Source organism: Octopus sinensis, linkage group LG18 (assembly GCF_006345805.1).
Source record: "Octopus sinensis linkage group LG18, ASM634580v1, whole genome shotgun sequence".
NCBI classification, from domain to species: domain Eukaryota; kingdom Metazoa; phylum Mollusca; class Cephalopoda; order Octopoda; family Octopodidae; genus Octopus; species Octopus sinensis.
In genome coordinates, this window is record NC_043014.1 from 21684740 (window position 1) to 21700160 (window position 15421).

A 15421-nucleotide genomic window follows, 5' to 3' on the forward strand; every position below is an offset into this window, starting at 1 on the left:
GTATGTTTAATAAAATACAACTAATTTACCTAAGTTTTAGCATCATATCCCTTGAAATAGTCACCTTGCACAGCAATACACCAGTCCCAGCATTCCTGTCACATCTGGAAGTTTTTTACTGTAAGCAAGTTGAGGACCTTCTGTGATTCGCTCTGGATCTTGGCAATGGTGTTAAAACGGCAACCTTTGAGCTGCATTTTCATCTTGGGGAAGGGATGGAAGTCTGCAGGTGCTAAATCTGGTGAAAAGGTTGGGTGCAGAAGCAATACCATGTTCTTTTTGGCAAGAAACTCACAAGTTAAGAGAAGTCAGTGAAGAATCCAATTGTTCATGCTCCACAGATCCAGTCACTTTTACTGAATGTTCTCCCTCAAACACTTCACAATGTCACAGTAACAGGTCTTCCAGATCGCCTATCATCTTCCAGGGACAGTCTTTCACTTTTGTGCCACCAGAAACATTGCATACGACCCATTTCCTTGGTGGTGTAAGCTTGCTGAAGCATGCTCAATGTCTCTTCAGCAGTCTTCCCAAGTTCAGTGCAAAATTTCATGTTGGCTCTTTGTTCCTGTCCATAATAAAATCACAGACTACAGCATATCAATGCTGCCATCTGTTGGCATGCTACAGTACTAGTCCAGAGACATTTTGATACCATCTTGTACACACACACTCACACATATCATCATCAGCATCATCATCGTCATTTTACATCCATTTTCCGTGCTGGCATGGGTTAGATGATTTGACTGGGACTGGTAAGCTGCAGAGCTGCACCAGCCTCCAGTTGTCTGTTTTGATTTGGTTTCTACAACTTGATGCTCTTCCTAATACCATCCACTTTACAGAGTGTACTGGGTGATTTTTACATAGCACCAGCACTAGCCATGACCACCACACACATACACACACACATATCAGCTAACCCAAATACATATTTGCAATTGAGGTAATGGTTGCTTAACCCACTTGAAATAGTTTTGGATAAAATAGAAGACAGAATGCTTTAAAAAAAGTAGAGAGGCTTGATGATACAATAACCATGCTGAACCAGGACACACACACACACGCATGTGCTCATGTGCCAGGCAGGGAGTGCACATGGAGAGAAAGTGTTTGTTTTAGAAACTTGTTAGCTTTCTCCTAAATATCTAAGAACCATGAAAAACCTTCCAAGTCTACTAAATTCAGCATAGTTTTATGAATCCTGATCTCAGCCAAACAAAAGTTATTTGCACATAGATGTATGTGAAGAATAGAGATATTGGTACTGATGATCTTATCTTGGAAGGCTGTAATAAGGGAATCAATAAGGATAATGGTTCAATCACTATGAAAAGTTGTTACCAAGATAATGAATGGTCTATTAATTAACAGTATCTGTTTGTTGTTACTGTTATTGAGCCTCCACCCCAGTTGTGTAGACTTATGATGAAAGGTGTTTCAACCATCACCATTGTTCCTCTTTGTCTTTCTTTCAGTGCATCTAGGATTATATCCTCTAATGTGCCCTTCACATTTTAAGATGGTAGGGTGTATTTTAAAGAAAATGTAGTGGCTATTTCTTCTATGTTGAGTGACCATGTAAATGCTTCATCAGTGACTTGAAAGATGCCAATTAGTTTCTTTGGGTTTCAGTTATTTATTACAGTAAAAATCAGAACCAATGCCTCTAATTCTACTTTTAATCTTCAGACTGTTTTATTACTAACAAATCTAGCAGACATGACTTCTGTTTTTTAACCAATGCTGTCTTTAACTCTTTCAGATTTCTGTCAAGCATAATGCATATTCATTCACATTGATATAAAATGAACATGCTTTACCTTGCAGCTTTGAGTTTTCAATGATATAATTGTTTATTTTTAAAATATATTTGTAGGGTAAGTGTAAGAGGCCAGATCTGGCCAATTTGAAGATAATACAAGTAGATTATTTTGGCTGGATATGGCCAGTTTAAATGCTAAAGAGTTAAGCATATTCTACTTTGCCTGAATAGTATCTCGGATTCTTTGGTTTGAAAATCTCATGCTCTAATGAACAGAAGCACTAGAAAGAGGGAATTATTTAGTGGCTACAATTTATGTCTATATATAGTGTGTGTATGTGTAGTAATGGTGATACTAATCATGAAATTTTCTGATTTCCTAAAACAAAATTTATTTTTTCAATTCAGGTGTTTCAAGATCTGGGCACAGAGGTGCTGGAGGCTGCATTTGATGGCTACAATGCCTGTATGTTTGCCTATGGGCAAACAAGTACTGGGAAAACCTATACAATGATGGGTGAAGGGGTGAGTATCCTTTCTGAAATACAGATTTAAGTATGCATATATATTTGTGTGTGTATGTGCGTGTGTACATAGTTCAAATTTACAGAAAAAAAAACAATGAAGACATGTTAAGGAACAACAAACAGTTGTATTAGTTTGATGCTCAGGAAGAATGGAAAAGTCTTTGACATTTCAAGCTTACACTCTTCAACAGAAATGATTGAGAGGAAACAAAATGGAGCGAGAACGAAACAATGTGTAGGGATTAATGGTTCAACATGATGGAAAAATTATATCTACACACACAAAACATACATTGCATATATGTACTAACTTCAGGTTGACTAAGAGCATGTACGTGGAATTTGTTGATGGAAACTGTGCACAAGCATGGCTGAGCAGTTAAGAAGTTTCCTTCATAACCACATGGTCTCAGGTTTAGTCTGAATGCTACATGCTCTCCCCTGTCACATCCTCTATGTTCTGCAGGGTAGAGAAGGTGAAATGGCGTCATGTCTGCTTGTGATTACATAGGTACCTCAAAGCAATTACAAAAGAGTGGTTTGCAACCATTTTTTTTTACCTATGGACCCCTTTGATAACTTTTTTATTCTGGTGGACCACCATAGCCATTTGTTGTTTAAAAACTAGTTTTATTGATATTTCTTTGAAAATTCCTATTTTATTTTTCACCCATTCACTTGTGTAGGCTTGCACAATAGCACTCTCTAAGAGAACATACTTCAGTGGCCGGACACCTGTTAAACTATGTAAACTTTACAGAAAGAAACCCAGTTGTTGCTTACATGTAAAGCAAAATGTTTTTTTCATGATCCCTTAAAATGCTACTGTGTATCCTCAATTTACTATTTTGTTTGAGTGGACCTGCACAAAATCTTATATGGACCTTAGTTGTAAACCATTGAATAAAAGCATGGTACAAGCTTCCAGGTCATACAGTGGCCTGGGAACAAAATTTGCTTAGTGGGTGCAAACTCAGTTCCAAAATTTGGCACTACTGGAGAAGTATGGATCCGAGTTCTAGAAGTGTGCATGTCACAAAGTAGTCGATTTTAGCACACAGGTAGACAACGAGACGTGCACAGGTAGACAGCGAGATGCGCGCTACTTGCTGTAAATGGAGGGTGGGTTATCCATCTAATACAAGAAGAAAATTGCAGATAAATTGAATAAAAACATGAAAAATAACAAAATGATATTTCATTGAAAAGTAAACCATTCTGAAAGATAGTTCAGAATGTTTTGAAAACATTCATCTCCAGCTTTTCCCATATTTTATTAAGGGTTAGAGGTTAGGGTTTAGTGTTAGGTTGAGGGTTAGGGGAGATGAATGTTTTTTTTCGGTATTCAATGATTATTTTTCACGGATCTTTTCACTTTGACCAGCAGTATTTTAAAATAATTTCTTTGTAACTAAACACTTTTAAACTTCGTATACTGGTAGAATGTGTTACATAAAACATCTTTTTCTCTTGGCTTTCTTGAGAAAATTCTGTAGTTTTTAAGCTATTTGTTGTTAAATTTCTTGCATTTCAGCAATTTCAACCAATCAATGGTGTCTATTGAGGTGAATACAATTTCTGCCGTAGTTTGTCAACAACAATTTCCTTTGGTGTCTACTCAGTTTGTCACTGTTATTTATGACATATTTCATATCAATTACGTCCGTATGAATAAATGATTATCGTTATTAAACTTTTATTAATAAACGCATATTCTAAGTTCACAACATATGCAGTTTTAACTTCCCTCTCTGTTGCACAGATACACACATTACATATTGTATATTCGTTTAAGAAACAGATTGGGTTTATTTACATTTCTGAAGAAAAAAGATACCCTAACCCTAAAACAGATTGAAATGCAATAGATCGATACTAGGGCCATAATTATGGGTGGAGTACTAAAGCAGTATTTATGTTTGTATGTAATACACCCTACTGATAGTGTTTGTATGTATGTATGTGTGTGTGTGTGTGTGTGTGTGTGTATTATGTATGTACATATGCATATATGAGTGAATGAGTATTTGTATGTGAATACCTTTGTGTATGCATTTGTTTGTATATGTACTACTGATACATTATATATATATATTTCAGGAAGAGTATGGTCTCATCCCTCGGATATGTGAGGTAAGAAATTTTGCTTTTCTGTTATGTAGCTATTACTGTGAGGGTGTGTATATTGTTATTGTTTAGCCCCAGAATAAGCTTTGATCAAGCAGACAACCATGACCAAAGTATTCCAACGATGACTATACCATCTTAACTGCAAACAATTATTCAATTGGTACTTCCATTTATAAGATAGTAGGATGTGGTTTGAGAAAGATTTAGTAGCTGCTTTTTCTAGCAAATCACACTCCTATGTAGAGGCCATTTTGGGGATGTGTGTGTGTGTTGCACTGTGTATGTCAGTATTTCTCAACCAGTTTTTGCCTCTGGACCCCTTTGATTCCTGTTTTACTCAGATGGATCCTCTTAGCCATTCAATAGATAAAAAGTCATATCATAATATTTATAATTAAATATCATTAGGTATTGTATAAAAAAATAATTAAAATATTTTATGTACTGTAGAAGTATAGCCAATTTATTACAAATAAAATTTAACAACAAAATCTTATATGGTCATATGGACCCTGGTTGAGAACCCTGGTGTATGAGGTTTGTGTGTATTTATCATACATACAAACCACATGCACCAGAGCAGGGACTACAATACTCCACCAAGCACTATATGTGGCATCTCTGTCTCTATTTCAGGCTCTCTTCAGTCGGGTTGATGACTTCATTGATGACAATTTTACATTTAAAGTAGACATCAGGTAAACTCATTTTATCTTCTTCCTTTCTTTCTTTGTCTTTTTCTTCCTTTTTAATCATGTTTCTCATTTTTTTGTCTTCAACTTTGTTCTCTGCCTTTCCTTTTGTTCCTTTCTCTTATTTCTCCTATCACCTTCCTTCTCTCTATAAAGCCATCGCCGCCATCACCAGTCTCTCAAACACTATCTTCCTCTCTCACCACTCATTCACCTTAAATATGTCCACATGTCTCTATTGTAGCTACCTGGAGATTTACAATGAGAGAGTCAGAGACTTACTGCAAGCCCCACCAGTGAAACAATCAGAGAAATACACCCTGAAAGTTCGTGAACACCCCAAAGATGGTCCTTATGTTCAAGGTATTTATGTATTTAGCTATAGACATTGCCTGTTTATGTACATGTTTTAGTGGCTATAACCTATTACAATGTAATTGCTTTTGTGATATATCATCACCCTTCCTAATGCCAACAACTTTATAGAAACCCAGTAAAGTGGTTGGCATTAGGAATGGCATCCAGCTGTAGGAATCATGCAGAACAGACATCTGAAGCCTGGTGCAGCTCTATAGCTTACCAGCTTCAATCTCACCTTCTAACCCATACTAGCAGGGAAAACGGACATTAAATGATGATTATGTTTCTATGTTTACACAGATCAGACAAATTTTTCTACTTCCAGATGCTCTTCCTGTCATCAACCCTCATTTCTGAGCAAAGTAACATTTCCTTCAAACAACATAATGGCTGCACATGCTTTTCATGAAAGATTGCAAAATGATACACACTTATATTAAAATAATGTTTGTATACAGTTAGCACATAATACCTAGACAAGGAAAGACTCACACACGCATGTACATATATACATAGTACTGGTGTCATGTAAAAAGTATCAAGTACACTGAAGTGTTGGCATTAGGAAGGGCATCCAGCTGTAGAAACCATGCCGAAGCAAATATTGGAACCTCTGGCTCAATTGTCCTTGTCAAGTTATCCAACCTATGCCAGCATAGAAAAGGGGATATTAAATAATGAGCTTCTTTCAGTTTCTGTCTACCAGATTTCTCACAAAGCCTTTGCTATACGACTATAATAGAAGACACTTGCTCATGCCATGAGACTGAATCTGAAAGCACAGAATTTTTATGTGAATTTCTTAATCATCCAGCCATGACTGCACACACAGATATACATATATTGTGTGCGGGTAAAATTACTGAAGCAAACAATATTGATTTCTGTCATATGCACATGGTTATATTTGGCAAACTGGCAAAGTCATTAAAGTGTTGGCATTCATTCCAGCTCTCTATGCTTGAAGTACAAATCTCTCTGAGGTCAATTTTGCCTTACATCTTTTCAGGGTCTCTCTCTCTCTCTCTCTCTCTCTCTCTCTGGAATATGCTCCACCAGTTTAGATGCCCAAGATCCATGTATAGAACATGGTGGTGCCCCCCAGAAATTGGAGGCAAGTCATAAGACTACAAATTTGGGAATACAATTGATACAGTTGATACAATTGGTGATACTTATTTTATTATTTTATCAACCATGGAAGCATGATAAAGCCATATTGATTTTGGCAAGATTTGAAATAAAAAAATATGAGAGGGGTACGTCTAAATGTTAAGCCAGTCCACTTGCCCTTGTAACAAATTAAACAATATCAGGCATGTAAACCATACCTTTGTAAACACTAATCTAAGATTGGAATAAAGAATAATAAAACTACAGGACCCAAACCATAAATCTGTTAGTAACTGCTGAACATGGAGTTTACTCTTGGAGAACAATGTCCTCCACTGAAATTTGGTTCAATTGGGAAAAGTTTGAATGTCATAACTACCAAAAATACCATTTGTCCTGTCTCAAAAAATCTTAAACTTCATGACTAGAAGTTAGTTAGCTGTATCTTGTAGCCTTTTTATATATACATATACAGAGTGTGATGGGTAAATTGTCACCATTTTATAGTTTTAATTTCATACATGCGCATTGTTTGTTTTTGATTTTGTCAACTACACAGTTTAGTAGGATCAGTTTGGCACCATCTGTGAGAAAAACAGCACTATGATACGATTCACTCTGCCAGAAATTTGGAAACGACATGCTCTACTGCTTGGCATTCATGCTGGAAGCTCCAATACGAACATTTCAGAATGTTTGGGTGTCAATCTGAGGACAGTACAGAGGATTCAGAAAGAGTTGGATGAGTCTAATGGTGATTATGAAGGTTTGTAGCTCAGAAAACTCACTCTGATCATTCTGATAAGAAAAGATCTGAATTTTTTGGTGAGATCCAGGCCATAATTGACAACAATCCCTCCAAGTCAGTCAAGTCCATTGCTAGAGATACGGGAGTGTCTGAGTTTTTTATCAGGTAGGTAGTGCATGAATACATTCGGTATTCCTCATACAAGATAAGAAAGGGCTAATTTTTATCCGAAGTGTTCAAAGACAAGAGGAATGACTGTGCTACAAAGCTTTCAAACAAACTCAAGCATCCCCTCCAACTGAACATACTTTGGTTTTTCTCCGACGAGAATAATTTCTGCCAGAACAGATGGTAAACACACAGAATAACCGTTGGCTTTGTCGTGTCCCCAAATCATATACAGACAATGATAAAAATCAAAAATCCAGTCAACATCATGGTGTTTGGAGTGATGGTGACATGCATCCATTCATCTTCCTACTCAGCCTCAGATGCAACATGGAGGTCTACATCAAGTGTCTGGAAGAGGTAGTGTGCCCCTGGGTCAAGAGGGTGGCTGCTGGAAAACCCTATGTCTGGCAACAGGACTCTGCACCATGCTACACAAGCAGAACCCAGTCATGGCTGTCAGACAATTTCTGCAATCACATTACCCCTAACATCTGGCCACCCAACTCCCCAGACTGCAACCCTCTTATGTGTAGAGTACAGTTGAGAGAGATACCAACAAAACTCCTTTGTAATAACCAAAGATGAACTGAAGGCAAAGATTATAGCAGCATTCACCATTTTAAACAAGGAGATCGTCCAGAAAAGTTGCAGGAGATTCTGAAGTCATAATTTAGATGACAATTTATTCATCGCACCATGTATATATATATGCTGCCTGACTGGCATCCATGCTGGTGACATGTAAAAAGGACCAACCGATTGTGGCTGTTTGCCAGCCTCCTCTGGCCCTTGTGCCGGTGGCATGTAAGAAACACCCACTACACTCACGGAGTGGTTGGCGTTAGGAAGGGCATCAAGCTGTAGAAACACTGCCAGATCAGACTGGAGCCTGGCACAGCCTCCTGGCTTCCCAGACCCCAGTCGAACCGTCCAACCCATGCTAGCATGGAAAATGGACGTTAAACGATGATGATGATAATAATCAATTGAGGAAACAGAAGATGGATTTGGTATTAGTCTTTTTTTCATACAATGATCATTTCAACCCATTCTGCAACTGTCATTTATGGGTGGGATATTGTGCATCTAATTGACATATACCCATTAGTCCAAAAAATAAAAATCGTCCAACCCAGCCAGCATGGAAAGTGGACGTTAAATGATGATGATATATATAAATATATATATAAATAAACATTATTATTTCTAAATCTCTCAAAGAGAGATATTCAGTAACAATTCTTTAAAGTAAAGGCTATTTACCAACATAATGTGGCTGTCCTGGAAGGGACGATTGTTACTGTTGTTTAGCCCCAGGGAACATCATTTCCAGCTGGCTATATGACATAATATCTGTGTCCTTATATTTTTGAACAGGGAGTTATTGCAATAACCCAGAAAACAGTCCACAGATGTTGCTTTGTGCTGGATGGGAGGCTGGACTCCTTGTTCGAAAATATAAGGACACAGATATTGTGTTGTATAGCCAGCTGGAAATGATGTTTTCTGGGGGCTAAACATCAGTAACAACAGGACAGCCACATTACATTGGCAAATAGCCTTTACTGTATATATATATATATACACACACACACACACATTAGTCCAAAAATTATGCTATGTATATATACTCTTTTATATATATGATGTTATATTGTATCTAGCAAAGAATATATTTGTTTGATTATTAAAGGATTTTTCTACTTAATTCCAAAGATTAAATCCATGTATGCAACTTTGAGATGTATTCTCTTGATTTTTACCAAAACTTATTGGTGTTGTTCTTCTTGAACAGATTTGTCCCGGCATCTTATTAAAGATAACCAACAAATTCAGTCTCTGATTGAGAAAGCTAATGAAAATCGGTAAGTATTTGGGGTTTTTTTAAGCCAGACTTTTATAAATAGTACTGAATTGTCTTTTAGTTATAGATGTTCTTTGACTCCACTATGAATTAATGCATTTAAGCAGAGTAATGATCCACAGCCAGTCAGTCACACACCTGTATGGATCAACTGGTCCAATATTCTCAATGACCACTAACTTTGTCTTTTAGTTTATTGCATGGAGTACAGTGTGGCTGCCTGGGAAGGTTGTATTTCTTATCCATCTTTTAGGGTTAGGTGGTACCCATTACAGTGGGTGGGGCCAAATGATCATGGTCAGAATGAGAGTACTTTTAGATGTGTCGGGACAGGAATTTAATTATAACTGTCCCTTAGAATTTTTTAAAAATATATTTTAAATGTTCAAGTCTTTTTATCCCACAAGCTCTCCCAGCTAATCAGTGGATCAAAATTGCTATTTTCCAGAACAACATCATCCACTCACATGCATCAACACAGCAGTCGAAGTCATGCTATTGTTACAGTCACATTCACACAGGTATGTAGAATTATGTCATTATTGTTTTAATATCTACTTTTCCATACTTACATGGGTCAGACAAGACTACAGCTGAATGCCGTTTGTAGTGTGATCCCTCACTTGTTGTCAAGCAAGGTAATAATCTCCTTGTCTATTGAGCAACTAACAACCTGGACAAAGTTTCACAGAGAGAACTGGAAACAAATGACACCATTTGAATGTGCATTTTGTTTATAAAAATATCACATGTAAAGAAGCACAGACATGCTTAAATGGTGGACTGCAAGCAAATCACACAGCCTGTATAAACAGTGATGCTTTTGTTTACATACAGTGAATGCATATGAAGACAAAAGGAAATATGAACTTGTTCACACACACACACACACACACATTTATATGATGAGCATCTTCAGTTTTCATCTATCAATTTCACTCACAAGGAATAATATAAAATGTTAGGCAACATTCATGCAGTGGAACCAAACCCCTAACCACATGATTCTGAAGCAAATTCTTAACCACACATTCATACCTATATATGTATGTGTGTGTGTATAGCCATCTAGGTATCATGCATAATGTACATGCATATGAACCTTTGAAAGGCATGATGCTGTGTAGTTTTTGTCAGAGAGAAAATCTCTTCATTGATATGTTGTGTTAAAAACAATATATATTGGAGTGGGATGAACATAGACCTGGCAGTGATTCATGAGAATGCCCTGCATGCTTCAGCCCACTTGAACAAAAACCATAGTATCATGCCTTTCAGTGGTGTATGTGTGTGCATATATTATTATCATTATTATTATTACCTCCACCTTAGCAAAGGCAGAGGTATTGTTTACAGTCGTGTTTGTTTATTTGTCCATGGACAAGATATGTCAAGAACCACTGGATAGATTCGGATGTTTGGCCTTGTGACTGGCACAAACTGATTAGATTTTGGGATCAATCTGGTCTGGACAAGGATTCTGGATTATTTTTCCTGTTTTTTACTTAATTTTTGAGAGTGGTTGGGTTCATTTTTAGTATTCTCTTTGTGAGAGCAATCGAGTTTATTTCAGATATTCTCATTTTACAAATCATCTCTGGCTAATCATTGAGAGGATGTTGGTGTTGCCTTGGCAGAGGCTTGTGCACTCTGAGTGCTCTTGTTATTATTATTATCATTTTTATAAAGGTGGCAAGCTAGCAAAATTATTAACACACTGGATGTAATACTTAGGGTATTTCACCCATTTGCTACGCTCTGAGTTCAAGTTCTGCCAAGGGTTGATGAAATAAATACCAGTTGAACACTGGGTTCAATGTAATCACCTTACCCCCTTCCCCGATGCTACTGGCTTTGTACCAAAATGTGAAACCATTATTATTATCATTATTATTTTTGTTTTCTTTCAGGCAAGGTTGGAAGATGATTTACCAAGTGAGATTGTTAGTAAAGTCCATCTTGTGGATCTTGCTGGCAGGTAGGTGCTTACTATTTCCTAATGTTGATGCTGACAGTGATAATAATTCATTTATTAGGCAGGTTTTTTTTTTAATGGGAAGGGGTGTAGTATTTTAGCAGTGATTATTTTATGAAATGGATGAAAAATGGGATTTAGGATTTGAATTTGAAATAGAATGAACATAATACTATTATGCATCTAATACTATAATATATCTTGTGAGTTAGTGAGGGTATGTGGCCCTAGTATGATCACAAGATCATAGTTCGATTCCTGGAGCAGGTAGTGCATTGTGTTCTTGAGCCAAACAGTTCATCTCGCATCACTCTACAATCACTTCAACAGTTGATGTGTGTACAGGCAATGTTGAGTTGATGGAGACAGGGAATGAGCTAATGCACAGCTCAAACATTTGATCACTGTAAATAATCCTTTATGCTGGTTGTTCAGTAATAAATTGCAGGACTCACACCTGTTGTCTACAACAAGAGTCTGTGGTGGTGTGTCTCTATTTCTGCCAGCTAACTACTATAATAATCTTATATTATAAAAGAGATGCAGATCTCCAGCTGTCTGTCTGTCACAACTCCTATCAGAGGGAGGGAAAAAGGAGAAGAATCAAAATATACATCACACCGTATTGTTAGAACAAGGGGAGGAGAAAAAGTTGTTGTTGAGTGTATGTATGTGTGAAAGAAAGAGAGATAGGTAGTGTTGTCCCCATAGTAACTAACAAGACTTTCACTATATAACAGTCTACAATTAAAAGAAGATAAATACTTGATAAACAAATATTTTTATAGGCAGCATAGTGACAGGTAAAGACCTAGTAATAATAATGATTTATAACACATGCACACAGCTACAGATGGTACAGTATATCCATCATCATCTGCAAGATGATGATGGATATATGATCAAGAGAAGGTAAACTAGTAGGTTTCTTCCTCTAAAACTTCTTATATTTAGTCTTTATTGACCATACTGCATTTATAAGTGATAACCCTTTGACCACTCAAAAATAACTGACATATTTTGGAATTACATCTGTAATTCCTATTGTTACAGGTTTTTGTTATCTTAGTTGTGATGTGGCAAATAGAAATGCTTCAAAACAATGGTACCAATTGACATGGGTAGCAACATGCAAACTTTACTTCATCTGTTCAATCACCAAGAAAATTGGAATTATTTTTCCAATGAAACAGTTTCCTTCTATAGTAGTTATCCCTGACAATAACAAAAACACTAGCAACAAAGATAAATGCTAGACATTGCAATCTTTTATGATTTGTACTTGGGAGTTCATTTTCCACAAAGAACAACTCACAAATGGATAATGACAAGAGCACAGATTTCTCAGCTTATAATAGTATTTAATGTTCAGAAAGATTAATTTTGATTGGACATTATTTTGAGAAGATCAAATATACCACCGGCCACTCAAGTTGTGAGTCATAAAAATCAAACAATAACGTATTATTATGTTGGAAGAGCTTTATGAAAGACTCACATTTCAGAAGCTTTATAACTAGATGTAATATTAATTTTAATGAAACTGTTGACCTTGCTACAGATAAAATCTAATGATGACAGCAAATTGATCAGTGTTGTGTGTATATCTCCTACATTGTGTATTACTGTTTATTGAAATGGAAGAGGATATTAATAGTTGTATCAACTCAGGAAGGATGAAAGGCAAAGCTGACCTCAGTGGTATTTGAACACGAGTTGTAACTAAATGCTGCAAAATAGTTTAGCCAGCATGCAATCCACTTCCTTAATGATAATAGTAATTGCTAATATAGGAATGAGGTAAGAAATTTGTTGTGGGGAAACAATTGATTATATTGCATCCCATATTTGACCTGAGAAAAAAAGTTGATCTTGATGGAATTTGATCTCTGAATATAAAGGATTATAACAAATACAGCAAAGCATTTTGTCCAATGCTCTAATGATAATGCTGGGACACAAATTTATTGGAAAGGTTTACAATTTATAGAATAAACCCTAATTCATTACTGGTACATATTTTATTGAACATAAAACTCAATCAAAATTAAACTATTTCTGAAAATCAAATAACCCTCTTTATTGCCAGACTGAAGACTTATGTGTTTATATTGTGTATTTTTCAGTGAACGAGCCTCAACTACACAGAATCTGAACTATAAAGACCGGTTGAAGGAAGGCGCTAACATCAACAAGTCTTTAGTGACTCTTGGCAATGTTATTAAATGTCTTGGTAAGGTGCTAAACTTGGTATTTCATGAGCTCTTCATAGTAACCCAGAGAGGATCACAGGGTCAATATCTGATATTTATTCTCAATGATTGTTTACTCTAGGTTAGCCTTAATTATGGTCAAAAGCATTTTAGTCTTGGTCTTCTGTTATATTTAATCAAACACAGTGCAAGGACTAAATTATCCAATGTGACCTTCATTTTTTTAAGATGGTAAGGTGTGATCCGACGGAGATTTAGCTACAAATTTATCACATCAATGAGGAAACCTCAGTTGAGATGGATTCCTAAACTGGGTGTTACATCACCTTGTCATAACAGCAGAGAGGGACTTTTGGAGAAATCATTACAATAAATGGAGTTATTTCCCCTCGAACTTCAGTTATCTGATTTTACTCTCTCAGTGGTCAAGTGAATAGAGCATCAGAAAAGAGCGTAGGCATAGCCATGTGGTTAAGAAATTCACTTTAAAATTGTGTAGTTTTGGGTTCAGTCCTACAGCATAGCTCCTTGGGTGAGTGTCTTCAACAATAATCAACTAAGGTCTTATGAGTGGATTTTGTAGACAGAAACTGAAAGAAGCCTGTCATGTGTCCTTTTGTTTTGGCATCATGTGATGATTATAAGCAAGCATCCCAGTCATAGAAGCAATGTTGTTCATTTCCAGTCTTCCATGAAAATATGTCTGATTATAGGGAAATATTATCTTGCTTGGAAACAGGTGAGGGTTGGTAACCGGAAGGGCATCCAGTTGCAGGAAATCTGTCTCAACAAATTCCACCTGACCCAGGCAAGCATGAAAAAGTGAGCATTAAATGGTGATAATAATGATGGTGCATGTGTCATCTCCTTGTCTTGACATTTTGTGCTAATTGTTATTAAGCATCATCATTACACAAACGCTTTCATTTGTTTGCAATTTTCCATGGAAACGTTTTTGGTCATTGCACTGTCCATATTCGAAGGACAAGAGGAAATATTAATTTCAAATTTTGACACAAGGCCAGCAATTTCAGGACAGAGGTATAGTTGATTACATCAACCCCTCCCATTGCTCAATTGATAGTTATTTTATTGATTCCAAAAGGATGAGAGGCAAGGTTGGCCTCAGCAGAATTTGAACTCAGAACATGAAGACATACAAAATGCCACTAAGCATTTCACCCAGCATGCTAACAATTCTGCAAGATCACTGCCTTAACTAGGGGAAATATTACCTTGCTTGCAAACAGATGAAGGTTGGTTACAGGAAGAGCATCTGGCTGTAGAAAATCTTTGTTTCAATGAATTTTATCTGACTCCTGTACATATGGTAAGGTGTTAACTGAACACTGGCTGGGGCTTTATGAACCCCAATTGGGGTTGCCTGAGTGAAAGTGTCTAATGTTGGAAGACCTGAAATACCTAAAAGTTCCAGGTGCATCACTGGATGATATATGGAATATATATATATCATACACACACATATCCAAAACACTTGCAAAGAATATGGAGACTGATACATCTTCAAATTTTTCTTTAATTTAACAGTTAATTATACAGCATAATTAGTTAATTAAACTAACTATGCTGTATAATTAGCTGTTATATTAAAGAAAAATTTGAAGATGTATCAGTCTCCATATTCTTTGCAAGTGTTTTGGATTTATGCTCTCAAAAATATTCATAATCCAGAGAAGTGAATCCAGATTTATCCATCAGAAGTATTACTGTGGGACTGCTCACACTCAGCAATCCTTGATGTTTCTTACTACCTGAGGACCTGGAACATACCTGAGACGGTTCCCGCTTGGGTAATTTATCCCTGTATACTCATTGTGTGTGTGTGTGTATACACACACA

The 15421-nt window shown here is 36.5% G+C and overlaps 1 protein-coding gene across 4 annotated transcripts in view; it reads left to right on the top strand.

Annotated features, from left to right (window-relative positions):
* LOC115221405 overlaps positions 1 to 15421 on the top strand; it is a 141599-nt gene that overhangs the window by 67643 nt on the left and 58535 nt on the right. For all 4 annotated transcript variants that reach the window (XR_005002817.1, XM_029791583.2, XM_029791584.2 and 1 more), the window contains exons 4-11: positions 2177 to 2293; positions 4396 to 4428; positions 5062 to 5123; positions 5362 to 5480; positions 9305 to 9374; positions 9822 to 9894; positions 11284 to 11351; positions 13475 to 13581. Coding sequence is in view for 3 of the 4 variants with exons in the window: in XM_029791583.2 (XP_029647443.1) it covers positions 2177 to 2293; positions 4396 to 4428; positions 5062 to 5123; positions 5362 to 5480; positions 9305 to 9374; positions 9822 to 9894; positions 11284 to 11351; positions 13475 to 13581 (649 nt within the window). In the remaining variant the exon portion in view is untranslated. The remainder of the gene's footprint in view (positions 1 to 2176; positions 2294 to 4395; positions 4429 to 5061; positions 5124 to 5361; positions 5481 to 9304; positions 9375 to 9821; positions 9895 to 11283; positions 11352 to 13474; positions 13582 to 15421) is intronic.